This window comes from Sabethes cyaneus, chromosome 2 (assembly GCF_943734655.1).
Source record: "Sabethes cyaneus chromosome 2, idSabCyanKW18_F2, whole genome shotgun sequence".
Taxonomy (NCBI): domain Eukaryota; kingdom Metazoa; phylum Arthropoda; class Insecta; order Diptera; family Culicidae; genus Sabethes; species Sabethes cyaneus.
The window spans coordinates 219,676,514-219,699,113 of NC_071354.1; the positions used below are offsets into that span (position 1 = coordinate 219,676,514).

General features: G+C 38.1%; 1 protein-coding gene across 1 annotated transcript in view; it reads right to left on the reverse strand.

Moving 5' to 3' along the window:
• Positions 1–1,328: 1,328 nt before the first annotated feature.
• LOC128736670 (pikachurin) overlaps positions 1,329–22,600 on the reverse strand; it is a 145,494-nt gene continuing 124,222 nt past the window's right edge. The window contains exons 16-17 of the mRNA XM_053831159.1: positions 19,743–19,846; positions 1,329–1,483 (exon numbers count right to left, since the gene is read on the reverse strand). Coding sequence (XP_053687134.1) covers positions 1,329–1,483; positions 19,743–19,846 — 259 coding nt within the window. The remainder of the gene's footprint in view (positions 1,484–19,742; positions 19,847–22,600) is intronic.

Genomic DNA, 22,600 nt, shown 5'->3' on the forward strand with positions numbered 1-22,600 from the left:
CGACGAAAGTTTCGCTTGGACAGCAGAAACAGTTCGCAAAGTACCATCCAACAGGGCCAAACCAAACAGGAAAATAGGTACTCAACTTACCTCACCAAATCATACCGCGAGCAGCTTAAAAGTGTTTAGTTTCCATTTTTGTTTTGCTTTGCTTTTGTTTTGTTCAGATTTTCCCTGTATTGTTGCATACAAAATTGATTTCAATTGATTCCTTACAGATGGTTAACTCAGCTAGGATAAAGATATACCGGCTTGCTTACGATTAGCCGGAAGTGAACGTGTTCTGACTAGTTCAAACAATAAAGCATTCAGTAAGCAACATTTAAGTTAATGTGTAAATGCACTGCAAACGTGGACAGATTTTTTTGTCTTAATCAGCTCACTATAAAACAACGTGTAATCAAATTGGAATAGTTTTAGTTAATTTGTATACATTTTGTATTGAATATGCATTTTTTTGTATGAAGGACATTTCTCTCCAAATTTCGACTTAAAACCAAAAAACAAAGTGATATAATTTAGGTTCACCTTAGGATTAATCCATTGTTGTTGTTGTATAAAAATGGAAACACCGTCTGATTTTTCTTTTCTCAATTATATTAGTAGATTCAATTGATATGACGTCATTATTGTTCTTGTTTTCGCTTTGTTCATATTGCGTTAAATATAGAATTTAGGTTGTAATTTTCGATCCCCAAAAATGCTTCAACAAATTACAACACAAACGAAAGCAGTTCGAAAGGCAGAGAAAAGAATTGACTTAAATAGTTATTTTCTTGCTTTTCTAATTTTTCTTGTGATGTACGATAGAACCTTTAACCATTTACATGGACTGAGACCCAAGTTACTCGTTCTGATTCATTCACATTGTCCTGGTTCACATCCGAATCGAGTTTCCTACACATTCGCTTCGTTTACCGCTCAGTTCAGTGAGTTAAAACCTATCGCTTAAAAACATTAATCTTACAGCATCGGTACCTAGGTTCTTACGCGCTAGTTCATTATTCTAACCTTGTATCCTTATATAAAAAAATTGTTTTAGTCTAGGTCGGTGTGTAGTTGCCGTACTATTCGCATTCAGCCTCCGTTTGTTCGCCATTTATCGTCATCACTTCAACATTTCCACCCATTCCACTACTGGTTGCACCCGTTCTACGCAAACTACATTTATTTTCTCTTTCTCTCTCTCTCTTTCTCTCACTGATGGACGTTCAATTGATGTTACCACTGCCACTGACGGCGGTGTAGCCGCTTGCGCTTCCGTTACCACGCGTTCGCGGCGGTTCCGCTCCAGCCAGCTCCGCCTGCTGCTGCACCGTGATCTACCTTCATGGGGCTCCCGGTTCGACGTTGTGCGCCGTGCCCAGTATCGTCGAGTCGAAGTTCAGCCGCAGCTCGCCCGCCAGTATCAGCTCCGAGATGCAACCGACGATACCGGACGTGTAGCGTTGCCGAGTGTAGAAGGATGCCGCCGGCAAGCCGCCTGGTTGCGAACATCGAATCGACAGCAAACAGCGCAGCAAACGGGCCCGACCGCCAGACAGGATTGGCGGGAAATGCACGAGAAATGGAAAATAAAATATTCAAATTAGTTCAGCGATTGCAAATATGTGAAGGGTAGATTGCTTCTAGCCGATCGTGGTTGTGGGTGATTTCGATATGGCATATAACTTTTCAAATGTTGAAAAGTTGCAGGAACTATTTTTCGGTTATATAAGTGTAGATTTGCATTTTATTTTTATGCAACCGAAATAGAACAATTATATTGATTCTTTTATTATAAATCTTATTGCGCTAATAGAATGGTTGGCGTATTTTGGATTTTCCATAACATAAATAGAAATTTGTCATTTCTTTCTTAATTTGGCATCATTACGTATTTTAATTTTGACACTATGATAATTGTTGGATATGTTTGTACTGTTTTCTTGTAAACATGATCAAAGAATCATTTTTCAATAGATGTCAAATTTCTAAGTGTTTTACTATTAGTTACGTGCGGTGTACAGCTTTAAGTTTTTTTTGAAGTTCTTGGAAACTGAATAATGTCATATTTTCACTAAAAATTCAAGTTCCATGGTGCATTAATGACATGTATTTAGGTTGAAAATGTGTTTCAGATTGATGAATGACCGAATTCGAGAAATTCCGAGGCCTTTGGGACACCATGCATTCGATAGGCAATAGCAAAAAACGCCATCAAAATGTATTTTCTTATCCGAAGTGCTAAGCGCACAATCAAATTTGCTAAGATAATAGCAGCGTGGAAACATTCTTCGCTATTCTATGATAACAAGTAGATACAAGCATATATAACCGTTCTATATCAAATTTGGCTGAAAATATGCTGAATTTGCGAAATTTATTCCATTAAAGTGATTGATCGGAATTATTAACATAACTTTTTTTTTCTGCTTTTAATTCCGATCACTATATCAAAGTTTTAAACTCGTAAAATGCGTGCAAACGAAGTTTCTATTTGGATTTTAGGATTATTCGCAACATGATAACATGGTAGGATTATCGAATTTTTTTTGACGTCGAACTACGTCTTACGGCAGAGTGTCAATCCAAAATTTGGAATCAAGCCAACGTCACAAAAGAATTAATGATTTTGAGCGCTAATAGCTCTTCCAATTTAAAACGGATTTTGATCACAAAAGATGCAGCATTTGTATAACTTTCTTGAAAAGATTGTTTTCCAATGGCTAAATGATAAAAATTAATGAAAATTTTCAAACTGCTGCTGCTTCAAGACAAAGAAGCAAAATTAAGTTGCGTGTTTTTTTTGGTTACTACAAAGCACAGCAAAGCCTAGATGCTACATTCCGAGTTGGAATTTTGACCAGTTTTTATTCGACAGACGTCGCAGCCAGCTGAAAAAATACAGGACAATTGTAGGACTAGTGCTACAAATCCTTTGACTCTTACAGACTCTTTCAATCGCGATTCGAACATGCGACATCTAGCTTATTAGACCAGTGCCGTACCTTGAGACCAACTGAAAGGCTCAGTCTTTTTGCTTTTCTAACGCTGCAAACAAGCGAAAGCGACAGTGCATTTATGGACTATCTCATTAATGCCTGTTCTCATATTATAACAATAACATATTATTTTGAGGACTTAAGTTTACTCCTAGAACTTTGTTAATATCTGGATGCGTGATTTCTATACTGAAATACTAAGATTTTGGCACTGGTGGAAATATTCGTTTTTGATATCACAAAATAGGTCACCATCCAAAAATACGATACATTTTTTTAAGCAAGATAGTACTATTATTAAGCTGTTTGTTTTTCATCACTTTACGCTATTTTACGCTCACATATATCAATATGGTGTAAAAAATTTCTTCAATACTCGAGATTTCTTCGCGAATACCAGCCTAACGTAGTTCTACGCCAACTACGCGGTCATGTCTGGAACACAATCTTTCTAATTTTATTTTTGCTATTATTTATGATCATAACTTTATGGAAACTTCGAATGTGGCCCAATTTTATTGTAATTGTAACAGTTGAACGAAGATAAAAGAAGGGGAAAGTTTCATAATCCGCTTGTCGAGCTCTCGTGTACACAAATTTTATGAATATTAATCTAATGATAAAAATGATCATTAACGCAAACAGAAGATGACTGATAGGGGGATTGTCGTCACATCAGACTATATAAACGCAAAACATTTCAGATCCATTTGGTACAAGTTGACAATAGTTTTATACTTCAACAGCTCATCGTGACGTGATCGGAATTAGAATCACCCCTTAAAATTGATAATTGGAATTAGGTGCACTGGTACATCATACTTTGATGCTTTTTTTTGTAACTTTCGGTAAATAGTTTAAGCATTTTAATATTTTTCCATGAAACATAATTGAAAATACTTGCTAAAGACACATACCATGTAAATGAATGTCAAAGCTTTATTTTTCAGTGAGGACTCAAAGATGCATCATGCCTTAAGTGATTGGAATTAGGTGCTTTCACGGTACTGACTGTGACGCCTCAAACTAGAGTGTCCCAAAATAGCACTATGTCAGAAAACCTCATCCCTCAAATGATAGCTTAGGGTGTCACAACAAATATTTTATAGGGCGTCAACATTGGTTGACGCGATTTAAGGGTCGCACATTTGAGTTTTATGAAAAAATGTCATTTTTTAGGAGTAAATTCAAAAAAATATCTTTAGAATTGTTAAAGTAGGTGAAACAAGCTACTTAACTATTTTTTTCACAATCATTGATTTCTGATACATTCAAAAAAAGCTCTTTTAATCCACCTAGTAGTAAAAGGAACTTTTGTTATGCGGTCTTACTTGCTATTTGATATAGAAACCGACACGTCTCCGGAACATAATTTATCTATTGGTTAACGTTGCGTAGTGTATTGGTTAACATGAAATTTTTGTAAATTAAACAAGTTTCCAAAATTTGAACAAAATAGAAGCACGTATAAATTTCATAAAATTGCTGAATAAGTTGTTACTGTGGGTAAGTGCAAGTAAAAGTAAGTTGTAAGAGGAAGTATTATTCTTTAACATAACATATATTTCATTAATTTATAGTAACCTTCGGTTACCCACGCTGTTGCATTTTGTGTTTTTTGAATGCCATATTGTTATAAATCGTTGTTTAATTAACGTATATTCTTCAATAAACTTGTTATGAACAAAATGTCTTAATTTTGTTTTTTTTTTGTTAGAGTATAGTCACTTTAACAGCTTATGTCATTTGTGACTTCTGCGGGGTTGGGATATGAACTCAGGTCCTCGGCGTGAGAGGCGTGAATGCTAACCACTACGCCGGGACTGACCCCAACATGTCATAATTGTTCAATGCATTAATACTTAAAATTGTTGGGAAAATAGATCAGCATTACCCGATATCACAAAAACGAAGCAATCAGCATGTGAGGTGTACCGCGATTGGCCCAAATTGGAATGTTCACTCATTTCTTCATACGGAAAAATGGTGTCTGTATACAGCAAAACTATCAGCAAATGTAAAATGTTTAAAATGTATCCGTCTGTTGGTACTACCAACTTGGTAGTCGAGTAATTCGGGGTCAAAATTAGGGTTTTTACAATCAAAGTGCTATAGTTCCTAAACAAGCAAACATAGAGGTATACAATGTTTAGAAAAGTGGAAACCTTCGTGGATGAGGTGCCGACACTAAGAAATAATAAAACATTATCGGAAGACCAGCAGAAATCACTCGAGAGATCAAGCACCATTTATCAACTGATGCCGATGATGGATGAACAGGGATTGCACAGTGGTTTGATTGCTCGAAAGTCGGAATCGTGAAATTTTTTAATAATTCTTTTCATAGCGATTTTTTTTCAATATGGCGTCTTCGGAAAAAATTTTATTTGATGATATAGAGCTATAGTATGTTCAAAAAAGTTGTAGATAGTCTTATTATGAAGCTTTTTGCTGAAAACAGTTTTCCTCTAAGTATCATAGTTTTTGAGATATTAAGTGTCTTTCATGACGGACCCCCAAAAATCGTTTTTTTCACTATAGCTTCAAAACTAAGTGATTTAGGGAAAAATAATGTTCTATAAACATTTGCATCTTTTAAAACACACATTTCTGTAGAAAAAACTAAACACGTATCTTCTATACAGAGCGAGTTAATTAACGATTTAGGTAAAAATTAGCCATATTTCGTACTGCTATAGATTAAAAAGTTGTTTAAACTGGCAAACAAAATATAATTAAAGCGAAAGTACATTCAAAACTGATCTTAAAACATGTTAAGTTATTCGTCTCTTTGAGTATCTTCATCATTTAATTTGCATTTCCAAAAAGTGTTACTGTTTGGAGACATATATCATAATGTTTACTATATCTCATCGCCCTGTTAGCAGCAAGGTACAATGCTAATCTAACAAGTCAGTCGTCGTATGTTATAATCTCGACTGTGCGGTACTGCTGAAGTTTAAAAGAATCCTTACACTAACCCTGTGATTGTCCTGTACTCTAATAACCGGCTGCAAAGCCTGTCGATAAAGAAGGGTATTGTCTTAACTCTCCGTTACTTGCGCTGTTGTATTTTGTACAACGTCTGTGAACAGTTAACTTTATCTCGGTATATCTCGGGATTCCAACAGCAAACAATATTATTATTTTCAGTTGACACGCTGACCAAGATCTTTCAGACGGTGAAAAAAGTTTCATAAGTTTTTCACCAAGTGGCATTAGTATACGAGTGAATTGTGTTAGGTTTTAGCACGCCTAAAAATCAAAGTTGACGCGAGTAACGAAAGGTTAAAGACGGTTATACCCAGAGCTTTGCTCTACTAGCATCGCAAGAGACTAGTAAGAAAAGCAAACTAATCTTAGGTAATTAAAAGTCATTACTTTGAGCGTCTTTGCAAAATCTCGATTATGAATTATCTCGAATACGGGAATATTGCGATAGGTTTTTGTTATGACACAGAATTAAACGGATGACTTTTTCTTCAACTTGTAATGTTAGGTGTTTTTAATTTCAGGTAAATGACAACATAATTGTAAATAAATATATAAAAAATAAATTTGTAAAAAATAAACATATATACATAGCTTACTATGATGTAGTTTTTCACATACACGCATTGTCACTTAGACGACTAGATGATTTTTTAAATGCAAATTAAATGATGAAGATACTCAAAGAGACAAATGACTTAACATGTTTTAAGATCAGTTTTGAATGTACTTTCACTTTTATTATATCCTAGTTGCCAGTTTTTGCAACTCTTTAATCTATAACAGTACGAAATATGGCAAATTTTTACCTAAATCGTTCATTAACTCGCTCTGTATAGAAGATACGTGTTTATTTTCTTCTACAAAAGTGTGTATTTTTAAGAGATGTAAATGTTTGTAGAACATTATTTTTCCCTATATCACATAGTTTTGAAACTATATTGAAAAAACCGATTTTTGGGGGAAAAAACCGATTCACAAACGCTAATACAAAGTGGACTGGACCTTTATTCCACCTAGCAATGTTGCTATTCATCGATAAAAGTGCTGATTTGGTTTGAAACACACTGAAAGGTGATTGCATAACGTCAAATTCTCTGGCAATGCTTTTCTAGCTGAGAATTATTTAATGAGAGTGAGAGAAAAGCGACTAACCACTCACTCTTTTTCATGCAATGATTTGATCGCTAATGATTCCAATCAAACACGAATAGCTCGCTTTTTGACTCATCGTGATGAGTAGCGATGATTTATCAATTTTGTAAAACAGGTAAAAGCGCTATCAGATATTGAATTATACCGTCAAAAAAACTTGTACCTAACATTTATGTTGGTTTTTCAGTTCGACTATTAGCACCTGAGATACTTGGAATATACATTTTTGCATCATAATACATAAATGCACTTCAAAACATCAACGTTCTTCTACACCCATAAGACTTTAAATCTCATAAAATTATTTTAACATGCTATTCATAATTTTTCAACATTCACGTTGAATGCAGCATAAATCTTTTTTTTTTCGTGACAATGACAAGCACCAGCAACGTTTGGAAATGTTTACAAGATACAAGCGATTTTTCAGACATGTTGACAGGATCAAATTTTGAACAGTAGCCGACGATATTTTTATTATCAGCCTTCATCGTTAGTCACACAAGAAGAAGATGTATTGTTTTTCATAGCTTCGAACCTTCGAGGCACCAATTAATAATAATAATATTTCACCAGGTTTGCATTTCATTGAAACTAAATCTTGAAACCATTTTGTTTGTCCGCGTGCCGCTTGAAGTTAGTGGTAGTATATGGCGTCGCAAGTATATGTTGACGTTTGACAAGTTCATAATTATTATATGCGATACGAATAACGTTTTCTATTTGAACGAGCAACATTTTTTTTGTAATTTGTCAAAAAATTTGCTTGTTTACGTTTCATCGCAAATTACATTCTCGGTTGGATGACAGCGATTAACGATGATTAGCGATGAGTGTGAGACAGAGATACCGAGCGAGTATTTGCGTGCGTAATCAATTCATATTTTGCTCACCAGTTTTTGCGTCGGCGATTCATCGCGAGCAATCAGGATACGATAGAGTTACCAGTTTATAAAATTTAAATCACTGATGAGCAGGTGATGAGCCTTCATCGTGATGAAAATTTGCAACATTGCCACCTAGTGCTCCAAACATGGGCGGAGCGGCTGGTCCGCTCAGTTAAGACTACGATTGGGGATGCATATGACTAGGGAAAGCTCAATGACAAGGATTTGCAAACTATGATCGTAGAGGCAGAGGGCATTATAAATACTAGACCGCTTACGTACCTACCACTTTATTCTGCGGAATCTGCATCACTTACTCAAAACCATTTTTTGATGGGGAGCTCCAATGTAGTCAAGCACCCAACCGTGCATACTGAGCCTCAGCAGAGAGCATCTCTGGAGTCTTGGCATCATATCCATCGCTAACTCAACCGGTTCTGGCAACGCTGGCTGAAGGAGTTCCTTCCAGTAATCCGAAAACAATCCAAATGGTTTGGTGAGTCTCGACCAGTAAAAGACGGAGACCTGGTGTTGATAGTGGACGAAGGTAAACGAAATGGATGGATGCGAGGGGCGGTGATCGAGGTGATCAGAGCGTCAGATAGACATGTGCGATAGGCTGGAGGGGAGGGATGTTGCCACAGGGTCATCGAGTGAACCGGCAACACGGTTGTGATCGTAACACGACGCGACACAAGTAACAAGCTCTCGTCTATGCGTTACGTGTTCCATATTGCAATCGTTAGTCAGCGCGAACAACCTATGCAGCACATATTTGGCACTTTTAGTTACAGCAACTCATTTATGACTAAAATTAGTCACAAATCGGTCGCCACAACCTGTTTGTAACAACTGTGCTACTAGGGAATGAGTTAGAATCTTACCGGTAAAAGCACACGCGGCACGTGGATCTAATTGTCTAAATTAAAATTAGTTAAATTGTTATTTGTGTCATCATCTAACTTAAATCTTACTTAAATAGTGCGACTAGCAAGAATGAAACTTAACCTACGCTGTTAACTACTGAATTGGAAGGAAAAACGAAAGAGCCACTACTGATTTATTTGAAGCACTCATTCATCGTAATAAGGCTGTTCATTTAACCAGAGCGGTGCCATTCGGTTTGGTGGCCCAACAGCTAGTTTGTCAAGCTAGTCACGCTAAATTTGGTTTTTCTATTACCTATAATGAATTGGTATACGACCTGTGAAGGAAAATAGTTTAGCTGGAGATAACAACAAAACAGAAGTGCAACCAATATTTTGTGTAATCAGTCTAAGCTAAAAAGAAGAAGAAGAAGATCATACCAAAAAGAAAATGAAATGGAAAGAACAAGTAAAAATAGATGTGTGCTCTTCTCGTCTTTGCAATTCTGTTTAGCACGTTTCGTATTTTATAAATACAATTAGCAAAACGGGCCTTCTGCCATAAGGACAAATGAAAAATTTTGGGACATAACATAACATAACATCAGTCTGAAGGTTCATGTGCCAACAAATTTCAAAAATGTCCATGATTTTTACTTACGTAATAATCAAGTCGTAATACATCAAACTGTAAACTGTAACATTAAAAAACTGACCTACAATATGGTGACTAAAAGCAAGAAATTATGTGGGTATGTTGTTTTTATTGCTCAGCAAAAAAAAACGGATTTAGATGTTCCCGGTTTTAGGTTGGTAAAAAAGCTTCCATAAAACATTATACTAGAGGCTGTCCGGAAAGTCCGAAGTGCTAAAAATGCTTTCATTCATCAATTGTGCCATTCTCTGCGCTCGCTACGAAACCGTAAGAATGATTTATTCAATCATTCCCGTTGTCCAGGTTCAGGCTGTTACCAGTCCGAAGGACTGCTGCCACACTGCTGCTGACGATGATGAGTTGAAGCTGTTATAGCGGCAGTAAAATGACAGCGGATGAGGCATTCGAAGACGAAATTAAATATTTTTCCTCTCGTCGGTTACCGTATGTTGGTTGGTCGGGCGGTGATAGTCAGCCCCACACCCCTGCACTACGACACGGACTCAAACGACCGGGACACCGGCCGGGAGCGCTTCCGTCTGCCACTTGACGCCACTGTCCTGTCGAGCGGGAAAATGTGGAACAAGAGGTTTGAATTTATGGGACTAATAAAATAATATCATTCCGTTCGAAAGAGCCCCCAGATGGAGATGGAGCGAGCAAGTTTGTGGTTGTGGTGTGGTGTTATGCAATGATGTGTTTTAGAATGTGACAAGTTTGCAATGAGTGACCACCGCTCTGGAACTTACGGGTGTTCTTGTTGATATGAGCATCTAACACTATTTACTTTCATGGGAGTTATGATAGACCAGGTGTAAAAATAGCCGTATTTATTATTTTACTCTGAAAGTAACATCTTTTGTATTCTCCAGAGAATTCATGAATGTTTGTTCAACATTCCGTGAAATATTATTCTTTTTCGTTAGACTATTCGACAATATTTGACTATAGTTTATCTACAAGCAACTTCAACTGTTATCACAGAACAGCAATAGATAATGTTTGTATATTAATTTGTATCTGAGAGCATTTTGACGTAATTCTGGTTGAACATTGAATTAAATGTGAATTAATTTAGGGAAACAAAAGATTCTCCACAACAAAGTATTTCAATAAAATCTGACACGGTGCTGCCAATCCCATCAACGAATCGGTGTGAAATCCGTTCGCTACAAAATGAGGTTAATTACGAACGACACAGGTTCGCACGCATGAATATGCATGCAAAAGCTGACCTTAGGCATCATCCTGGAAAAGTGGCAAACTAATTGATTTTTCTGTCTGTGCTGTGTGAGTGATGGATCCCCCGGTTTTAGTTAGCAATTCGCCATTCGCAAGGCTACAACCCATGCATGTAGGTACATGCCCGACATCCGACAAAATAGATTCGAATCGGGGCAAACAAAAGCCCGGAAATTATCGCCAGCTGATAATTACCTCATCAAAAAGCCATACAATAGAATGCCAAATACCGAATTGGATTATCAATTAACACGAAAATGCTACAGGATATGCATGCATGGACATGGTAGATGCTGTGGTGGATCTATTTTCAAAATGCAATCCGAAAGTACTTTAAGCGTCAATTTAATATGCAATTAAAGTAGAAGCAATAAAACAATTAAAAACAAATAACTTGACCAGAAATTTAATATTTTTAAGAACATTTTCACGTGGTGTTAAACTTAAAATTTCAATTCCGATGTGTGCTGACGCGCGTCCACCCTGTCCTAATATTATGTATATGCCCTACACATCCGGAGCAACGGATTGATTTTACGAGATTAGCCAGAAGCATCGCTAATTTTGGATTGCTTGTTGTTTTTTTTCACTCGCATAATGATAGCATGTCATTGGCACCTGCTACACCATCGCTAACAGCACACATCACTGCGCACCCCGGTATTTGCAATGATGATGATGCTCGCTGATAATGATGATGATAACGGTGGCGAGTCTACCCACAAACAGTCACGCAAACGGCTGATCACAGCTGTCTTTCAAAACGTAAGTAATTTTCTTAAACATTAGTATTAGCATTAGATTCAGACATCATAACAAAATATTTTCAAAATTTTCTCTTTTGCGCAGCAGAAAATTATTTTTATCCAGAACAATGTAAATTTTTAAAAAGGGTTTCGGCTGCTCCGACGCTAACCCAATTTAACTCGATGTTAAATGTGCTAGCGAAACCATGGGAGACCATGTTATTAAACCCTATGGAAGAGGTTGCTAAACGGCTGGGTAATGCGTACCATCGGTGCCTTGCGCATTGAGCATAAAATAGACCCTACAGTTGTCCATAGGCTCTTATCCAGCAACTCCTATTCCTATTTCCTCGTGGTACCAACTGGGAAACGAGAAACTTCAGTGAAGATCGGGTAACCAACTCCGGTGTAAATGCTCAGGTTAGTCAGGAGAAGGAGTTTAAACCAGTCATTGGACGGTTCAGCGCACCGCAAATGACCGAAGACCGTCTAAGACATGTTGACTTCGTTGCCTCCAAGAACATGGCTTTACGAAGTACCTTTTCCAGCATAACCTCCACCATCGGTACACCCGCAGATGACCCAATCAGACGGATGTTCTGATAGATGTTCGACACTTTTCAAACAATATTGACGTCAAAATCAATCGGGGCGCTTGATTCGGGCCAGTACCTAGTGATGGTTACGATTCGTCAAAAACTATCTATTGTGAGCAACATAATCTAACGCAACTGAAGCAACCGGAAGAGGGAGCCCCTCTTGAGGACTGTTGGAGTGCCGTGAAAACAGCCATTAACACCGTAGCGGAGAACGTCTTAGGCCGGGAGGCACCGAATCGACGTAACGAATGGTTTGACGTGGAGTACCAGCAGATATTGAATGAAAAGAACGCAGCGCGGGTACAAATGCTATGTAGAGCAACCCAATACAGACAGAAGCGGAGACAGCAAACCCGACTCTTTGAGGAGAAGAAGCGCCACCAGGAGAAGGAGTGCAATGAATTCGAGCAGCTGGAAGCAACAGTACGATGAACACCTGAATAGTGAGTAGGCGATAGACCATGATAGTGGAGGAGGTGACCTCTTTAGTACAGCACTGGATGGCATCCAGCGGCTGAAGAAGCATAATGCACCATGAAGGATAAAATAAGACAGCCGCCTACAAAGTGCTACAAGTCATCTTCCATCGACTATGGCCAATAGCCAATAGATTTGTGGTAAGTTACCAGGTCGGCTTCATGGAGGGTCGGTCTACAACGGACCAAATCTTCACCATGCGGCAGATCCTCCGGAGGTGACTTATCATGGCTACGGTGGAAGGGCTCCAGTGCTGTGTGAGAATCTCGAGCGGATTGTCGGACACATTCGAAAAGATTGGGTTGAAGATACGTCTAAAACGAGTGCTAGCGGGCTGGACCGAACGCGACAGGACCCGCTTAGACAGTACCGTGGTAATCGACGGGGATGAGTTCGACGTGGTCGACGAGTTCGTATACTTCCGCTCACTGTCAACAGAGGACAATAATACCAGCGGCAAGATTAAAAGGCGTATTATCACCGGAAGTCGGTCCTACTACGGACTTCATAAACACTTGCGGTTGAACAATCTGAGCAGCCGTACAAAGTACACATTGTACAGAGCGTTAATTAGAATTTTCATTGAAAATCATAGCATCTCGAAGCCGCTTCTGGATTATTCTAGAGAGACGGTTTGTCATGTTTTTTTCTGCCGTTCACCAGTTCGTCGGTACTAGCGCCCGTACCCGTAGGTGTTGCTCTTATGTGGTTAAGAGGTCCACATGTGGTTTGGTTGAAGAAGGACCACTCTGTCACGGGTGATGGCGACCGCTAGCTGCAGAAATTTCAGCGCACAATCAACTCAAACAATCGCTTAAGATAGCTACGGGTTGTGGCGCGATGGCTCCGTTCGAAGTTGACGCATCCGGTTTTTCACAAATCGCAAAAGGGTGAACTCCAGCAGACTTGTCGTACCATTGGAGCATGGTCCAGTTCTTAGCATGATGACCAAACCGATTGGTGCACTTTATCCAGTAACTTTTAAACCTACCTCTTTGTAGTACATTGAAGGCAACGTACGACAGCTGTTCGCTACGGGACATCACAATCGTTATCGGAGATATGAATGCCCTGGTCAGTAGTGAAGAATCCATCCAGGGTCAACGATATATAAACTTCGCAGCTTCCCAAGGGTCCTGAAGCACTTTTTTCCTCGCAACATATCCACAAAACCATCTGGAGAGCCCCGTGGTGTTCGATATGATTGGTCAATGGCATTGCCATGAGTGTAAACTTAGTCAAATACAAAGAAGGAACCCGTGTACCACAATTCTGAGGAATAAGCACCAGAAGGCAGCCTGACAACTGGATATCCAACGAGGAACTCCATCGTCGATGTCATCAACGCACAGTAGTCCAAAAGGGCGAAAAGTGGAATTTTTTCCAAGTGTCTTTTGTTTGCACTTTATCAATTATGGTCTTCAGCACTTTTGTTCGTAAGAATATCCCCCTTAATTTAAAACAGTCAAAAGTTAGTTATCGCTCACTATAATGAAAATAAAATAATAACTTTTTTGTGTTAGGAAATATAGACATAGTTTCTTCGGCGAAATTGTTGTAAATATTGTGAAAACAAGCAACTTTGCTGAAAAAATAAAATTTCTATCTTTATCGAGTGCTGAACTATAGGGCATATTATTTGAAAATTTTTTAAACATTAGTTTTTCATATTTAGCTTTCCTTAGTTGCATTTTACAAGAATACACTGTTCTAGGAAATTATCGAAGCTCTCAAAATACATGTTTTTGCAGAAGACCGCAAATCTCTTGGACCTTTACTTGCTGAGTTATCGCATATTCAAGCTTTAAATTTCCATAGCTTCACTAGCTCATGTAAAATGGGACAAGCGGATTTATGAAATCAGCATTACATATTAAAGCTTAAGTCGAGTACTATAAACTTGCATGGGTTCCGCTTGTCCCTAATCACCCAAATGAGAGTACGGCAAGCCTATGTTTTATGTGTTTCGCTTTCGCTAAAGACTCGATGCACGTCCATTTTTATTCGTGTTCGTAGAAAAGCACATGGTTTCTTCGGCAAAGCTATAGAAAATATAAAGGCAAATAAATTTGCTAAACAAATGACATTTCTATTTCTATCGAGTGCAGAGCCATAGAGCACTTTCTTCGGAAATTCTTTAAAATTAAGTTTTTCATATTTAGCGTATGTTGGTTGCATTTTACAAGAGTATAAGGTTCTAGGCGATTATTGAAAGACTCAAAACACATGTTTTTGCAGAAGGTTGGAAATCTCTAGGACCTATCCTTACAAAGTTATCGCTTATTTAAGCTTGATTTTTTCTTAACTACACGAGCCAAAAGCGATAACTTTGTAAAGATAGGTCCTAGAGATTTGCAATCTTCTGCAAAAACGTGTATTTTGAGATCTTCAATAATCGCCTAGAACCATATATTCTTGTAAAATGCTACCAACATAAGCTAAGTATGAAAAACGAATTTTTAAAGAATTTCCAAGCAAAATACTCTATAGCTCTGCACTCGATAGAGATAGAAATGTCATTCGTTTAGCAAAGTTGTATGCCTTTAAATTTTCCATAAATTTACCGAAGAAACCATGTGTCTATCTACTAACACAAAAAAAAAATGAACGGAAGCGGAACCCATACAAGTTTATAGGACTTGACTTAAGCTTTAAGATGAAGCAGTGATTTCATAAATCCACTTGCCCCTTTTTACCCCATAGGCTCGTGAAGCTATGGAAATTTAAAGTTTGGATATATGATAACTTAGAAAGTAAAAGTCCCAGAGATTTGTGCTATACTGCAAAAACGTGTGTTTTGAAAACTTCGATAATTGCCGAGAACATTGTAAAATGCAACTGACAAAAGCATAGTCTGAAAAACTAATTTTTAAAGAAATTTCATAGAATATGCCCTATAGTTCAGCACTTGATAAAGATAAAAATTTTATTTCTAACGCAAAGTTGCTTGTTTTTACAATATTTACAAGTTTGCCGAAGAAACTATGTCTTTATTTCTCAACACAAAAACATTTTTTGTTTTCATTTTAGTAAGCAATGACTAACTTTTGACTGTTTTAGATTAAGGGGGATTTTCATACGAAAAAAAGTGCCGAAGACTATAAATGATAAAATGAAATCAAGACACTTGAAAAAAAGTTCCACTTTTCACCCTTTTGGACCACTGTGGAACGGTTGATAGCAAACAAAATTCGTAAGCGTAGGTAGATCGGACACATCTTGAGGAAAGTAGCGACTCGACTGGAATCCACCAGCATAATGGAGAAGAGGCAGACTCATGTTGACGCAGCTTAGCTAACGATTTCAAAGCTTTTGGCAAGAACTACAATATTTGATAAAAAAATGTGGTCCACGATATAGTCCAGGACCAGATTCTGGTTCAAAAACCAATCTAAAATCTGGTTGTTGGTTTAAAATTTGATAAAAAATGTGGTTCAAAATTTGATTTAAAATCTGTCCCACGCTATGTCCGAAGGTACTTATTAGTTAACTCACATGCACCTCAGATTTTTCTTCACAGGATGTTAGTATTAATCAAAACAATTAATTTAGAGAAGGTCTTAAAATATTCTATCTTGGGTTTTTTGAAAAATTCAATTTTCAAGGTTATTTAGGGGTCATCCCCTCTCAAGAGATCATATTCGTTGTAATCGACCACCTCCGATTTCAACCAACTTCGGTATAATTGCCTATTCCGACCCCAAATTTAATTTCTCTAAGTTTTGTATGGATTGAACAATCCCCCTTGCAGTGACATGCAGTGAAAAATGAGTATTTTCGAAAATCTGGGAAAAATGGAGAAGCGTCAGTGTGTCCCAGCTTGAGAATCTGGTTCAAAATTTTATCAAAAATCTGGACCAAAATCTGATAAAAATGTGCTCCAAAATCTGGTCCAAACTTGAAACCTGATCTTGGTTCATCATCTGATCCAAAATTTAATCAAAAATGTAGTCCAAAATATTTTCCAAAACCTGGTCCAAATTAGCTAAAAATGCGGTCCAAAATCTGTCCCAGAATCTGATAGAGGTCCAACATTTACTTCAGGTCCAGAATCTGGTCAAAAATATGGCCAAAATCTTATTAAAAATGTAGTTCAAAATCTAGTACAGAATCTAGTTCAAATCTGTTCGAAAATTTGTAACAAAATCTGGAACAAAATTTAATAAAAATGAGATCCGCAACCTACTCCAGATTGAAAATATGGTCCAGGTCCAGAATCTGGTTCAAAAAATGATCCAAATTCTAGTAGGTGGTTTAAAATCTGATCATAAATGTGACCCAAATCTGGTTGATATTCCGGTCTAGTTCTAGAATCTGGACCCAAATTTGATAAAAAAAAAATGGTTCAAAAAATTATCCAAAAACTGGTTCATATCTGATGAAAATGTGGTCCAAAATCTGATTTATCACTTGATGCATCTTCAAGATCTTGTTCAGGGCCAGAATCTGATCTGAAATCTGATCAAAAATGAGTTCCAAAATGTAATAAAAAATGTGGTCCAAAATTTGGTTCAGAATCTAACGCAGATCCAGAATGTGGTCCAGGTCAGGTCTAGAATTCAAAGTCTAATCCAAAGTATGATTCAAAACCTGAGCAGAAATCTGATCAAAAATGTGGTTCAAAAGTTGATCCAGAGTCTAGTCCAAATTTGATCCAACATCTGGAACAAAAATTTAAGATGAAAAATGCTGTTGGCAATCTACTCCCGGTCCCAAATACGGTCCAGGTCTGATTCAAAACCAGATCCAAAATCTGGTAGGTGGAATGAAATCTGATCAAAGAACGGTGCTCTAAAGCCTGTTCCAGATCCAAAGCTTGGCCCAAAATCTGATCAAAAATGTGGTCTAAAATCTGACCCAGAATCTAGTCCAAATCTGTTCTAAAATTTGTTACAAAATTCGGAACAAAATCTTATGAAAAAAATGGTCCAGAACTTAATGCAGGCTCAGGTGGTTGAAAATCTCATCAAAAATAATAGACTTGGAAGAAACACGGATTAAAGAAACGAGTGAGTGCTAAAACTTTCAAGCGGGAAAACGAGCCTACTGTAAGCTTCGTAAAACACTGCAATCAAGAAGCATACGCCGCCGTACGAAGTTGTCAAGGTGCAAAACCCTCATTTTAGAACGGTTGGTCTTTATGGACCTGTATGTCACGGCGGACGTACGCGCCCTTGCGCTGTTCGAATGGAAGGTACTGGGGACTGTATTTAGAGCAGTATAAATTAAAAACATGTCGGAAGCGTATGCATCGCGAGCTACAGGCGGTGCTTGCAGGGATTCCCATCGTACAGTTTGCAAAAGTTGGTAGGCTACGATGGGCTGGACACATCGTAAGGATGCCGGATAACAGTGCGACAAAAACCGTTATCTTCAACAATCTCGCCGGCATGGGAAACGGAAGGGCCAAACGTGCAAGACGATTTAACCAAATCGAAAGCGACTTGCGACTTCTAAGACGCCTGAGAAATTGGTAACGAGTGGCCAAAAATCGAGTTGAATGGTGGCAACAGCACGAACATCCCGGCTCTATGCCCATGATGGCGTACAGCTATCGATGAAAAATACTTTGAATGTGTGTTTTCCTAAAAATATTCCAGTTTTAAGCTTGTACATCTGGTAACGCAAGCTTCGCAAGTTCGCAAGGTTTGATAAATGCGAGTCACCTGGCATATACTATCTTAGTTTAAAGAACTTTATCGATGAACAGAAGGTGGGGCAATGCGCTCCGTTCAACGCACGTCGGTAACGATGACACAAATTTTCGCCCCCTAGAGATAGTTTTACTTTCCTATTGTTCGGTTATCAATAAGTGTCCAAAGACCGATTGGCCAGTTTCATGCTCGAACAGCTGGTCGTGCAATGCACTGAATGTGTTGCACAACTATTGAGTTTTTCAGCAGTAAAATTTATGTTTGACGCCATCGACAGCGCACAGTTACTGCCTAACCCTGTCCTTCCTTGCATCCCTGCGCGCACATGCCACTACAAGAGGAACCCGTCGCATTCCGATTGATGTGGATAATATTTCAACAATTTTATTTGCCATCGCAGCACATTTCCGGCGTGCTGGTAAAGTTTAGGGTAAAGTTGCAATTGCATTTCCGCTATGTTCGTGCCGTACGTTCCGGTGCACAGGCGGAAGTGCAGGGGATTGAAAATACATTCCACTCGCCGGCCGGCGGACCACCACATGCTACCACGAATAATGGCATGTTCCGCAGCTTGTTTCCGCCGTGAATAATTGTCACAATTACGGCAGCATTTATCATTCAAAAAGTTTGCACAGTGGATTAGTCAAAAAGTGCTACCATGCCGGACCCGGCGCTGTGCCATCATCATCGGACCCGCGGGCCAGTTATTTGGCTATTTATCAAAACTGCTTCTACAGAGGAGAGTGCAGATCTGAAATGGTTTGAGTAGGTACATGGCTGTGTGTCTGTTTGTGTGAGACTGCAAAAACTCGCCGAGTATTGCGGTGTTATTGTGGGTTCGGTTCGTTGAGTGCTTTTAAGTGGTGATGAATCGTTTAAAACTGTAAAGCTACTGTTAAATTGAGGAAGTTGAACAATATCCTGAATAGTTCTTTTATTTATTTATTTATTTCACGGATCACTTAATTTGATGCTTTCGGTACGATCGGTACTTGAGCTTTGAGGCTTGGAATTGGGTTTAAAATTTATCTCCCAATATCACGTGATGTCAATAAAATAACTTTGAAATAGTAAGAAACAAGTTGGGAGGAAATTTTAATTTGATTGATTGAAATTACAGGTAATTTTCAAAACCGACATGCGATCAAACATGAATAGCAGCATTCTCGAACTTCGTTTGCTACCTTGTTATGGATTCAGTATATCAAAATGGTAGCAGAAAAAAGTTTAACTTATGGTACTCAACCGCCTAGAGCACATGCTAGTTTCATATGTAAATCAGCAATGCTATGCATCCTATCAAACAATTTTCAGTCATATATTCGTGTTAAAGTTTTAGAACCAGAAACGTCAATATGCAATGTGCGTCGGTTAAAAACATCACACACGTCAACCGGGGGGTTGAAAGTGTCCTGCCGATCGACCGGTTAAAGTTTTTTCCGCTTGACTGCCACTAAACTGCTACCAATAATCGTGCTCTACTCACCGACATACAGCCCGGTGTCCGTGTTCAGCTGTCTCAGCTTTCCGGGCGATCTCCGAGTAATTGGTTTGCCTCCGTCCACCTTCAGGGTGCCATCCTGGGAGTTCCTGCAAGACAAGTGATGGTAATACAACGAAAAAAAAAAGTTTCATCCATTAGAAAAGCCTTTCACTGTTAGTCATCAGCTAGCTAGCCGGCACTGCTATGCCGGGCCCATGATAGTTAGTTCTAGGTGTTGGTTCCAGCCAACCAGCAGCGCCAGGTATCGATTTTCACTTCGCCGTGTTCGCTGTGCTGTACTCTATAACGATACTAGCCATTTATATTGGACCAGGAATAAAGAGAATAGCTATTTCTTCTGCTTATACTGTAATAGTGATTGATGGAATAATTTATAATTCATGGAACGTTGCTGCGCTGCTACGGTCCAATAGAAGAGCTTTTCGCCTCTTCTATAGATAAGTGTACACATTGGAACTAAAGCCGAAACGACAAAGTGTGTTTATGTTTTAAAAAGAAAACCAAGCGAAAAGCGATTCGGATGATGGTAAGGCAAAATGGTTGCCACGTGATAATTTTAGTTTATCATCTAACTCAAGCTTTGTTAAATGGCATAGAAAATAAAAAATGTACGACGAAAAGCTGGAAATAGATGATTGGTGGACAAGGTAACATTGGACGTAGTAAAAAAGTTATCAAAGAAATTAAAGAACCACAAAGGAACAAAAAGAATGGTTGTCCTTCCAAATCTGCAACGGTCGGGGGAAAATGGTTGTAAAACCGCGTCAGAACGAGGGACGAAATAAAAGTTTTTCTCGATTGGGTAAATGGGACGCATTTGCCATGTACACGATTGGATAAAAATAACTATTCTTTAGAAGACATTGTCTTTGAGATTTTGAATGAAATATATATTTTTCGCTTCCTAAAGGTGCCTCAACCTCATGTTAGAGTCGTCCCTGAGTAAGTAAGGCACTGACGACATGCAATTCAAGGTTCGCACCGTGGCTAACCTTGCGGTACCACAAATTACCAACAAGTCAACCGGATTTGCGAGGTTTGCCAACCGGCTTTTATAAAGATGTTGCTCCAAATCTGCTAACTGGTCTGGTCCGCAAGCTTCGGTCTTCTAAGCGTCCAATTTGCATGTTATTTTTTTATTTCTAAAATTTAAACGGCATTTAAACTGCATTTTAGGGGCGGCCGGTCACCATCCAGGCACCAACTCTTAACGCTGCTACCACAATGACGATCGAAATAAATAGGTTTTTACATCGATGTTACAGCTACTAAAGACCGCTACCGCTATATTGAAAATCGGGGGCTTCCCATATGGGTGGAGTATGGGAGCGGCTAGTATGCTCTGTAGAAGTGGTGATCAGGGCGATTGTTGAAACACCACGGAAACCAGATGGTGAAACGCTGGAAACGGTGACCATCGAAGTGACAGCAATGAATAATACTAGGCTGTTAATATACATATACTTAACTGTTAACAATAACTGTTTCTCAGGAGATCTTAGGCATTTTCAAAATTATTATCCGTTTCTAATTCTAATTCATTTTCAAATATTGTTTTCATTAATAAGTCAGAAAAGTATGCTTGCATGTGAAATTTCATGAAATTCGGAGACGCTTTAGCTCAAACCTTAATGATTATCAGGTGGAGTTTGGTAGCTAAATAACAGCAGATAAACAGTTCTACAGACAGCACTAACATCATCGGCAAATCAGATAAATTAAACGGATTTGTTGAAAATCGTGCCACGCTTGTTGATTTGATTAGCTCTCTCGATAAGCTGTTTTCGTTGATAATTTTCTATAGCCCTTGTCGGTTAACGCTATCATACGCGGCTTAGAAGTCGATGTCTAGATGATACGTTTGAAGTCGCAATTCTTGGCACAGGATCTCCCGCCATGTGGTCCGTCGTAGACCGATCTTCGATGAAGCTGACCTGATAACTTTCTGTGAATCTTTTAACTAGTGGCGACGCACAGTAGGACAGATTTACCCGGCACTCGGACAAAACCTTTATAGTGATGACCTTTATTGTTTTCAGCAACATTATTTGTTATAAAATTTCGCATCTTTTTGTACATCTTAAGTATTTTTAGTTGTATTTTTATTGCTATAGATGGCGTTGAAGTCTAACTTTTTAATTAATGACTTTAGAAATGTTGTGTATTCAGAAAAGTTGTGTGTCCTGCAAAGTTATATAAAGTTACATTCCAAAATTGTAGGACTTACGGGAATCAAGTTATAAATATTTCAAATACTCAAACACATTGTTTTCAGTGTGTAGTCGAAATTGATAGTCGGACAACCTCGTAAACAAATTATCACAATCTGTATATCAAGAGTAATTTAGTATTATTATTCTGGTATAGGGTAAATCAATCATTTGTGGACCTTTCTATAAATTATTTTGAACTCGTAACGCTAAACACCCAATCGATGGCACTTACAATATTAGTAACTTTCGAATAAGCCTAAATATATCAATTTAATTTAAAACAGATTTAAAACATTTAAAGCATTTAAAAGGAATTTAAAACAGATTGGAATGTCCATTTTCCTTTTAAGGACCCTTGTGGTTAACAATAGAATAACGACCGGGTCCATTATAGGAATTCTAATGTATTTTTCATGGAGAGGATGCGCTAATGGCGACATTTTTTGCATTGCTAACCGTATAACGGACCCTCACTTGTTAAAATTGTCGATTTTAAAGCATTAATAATAAAATGCAGCTAAAATTTTATAATCTCAAATGTGTGTTATGTTTAGTACGTTCTGTTTCATGTCATATATCCTCAGAAATAAGCAGTATAAGCTAATAAATACCGAAATTTTATCTGAG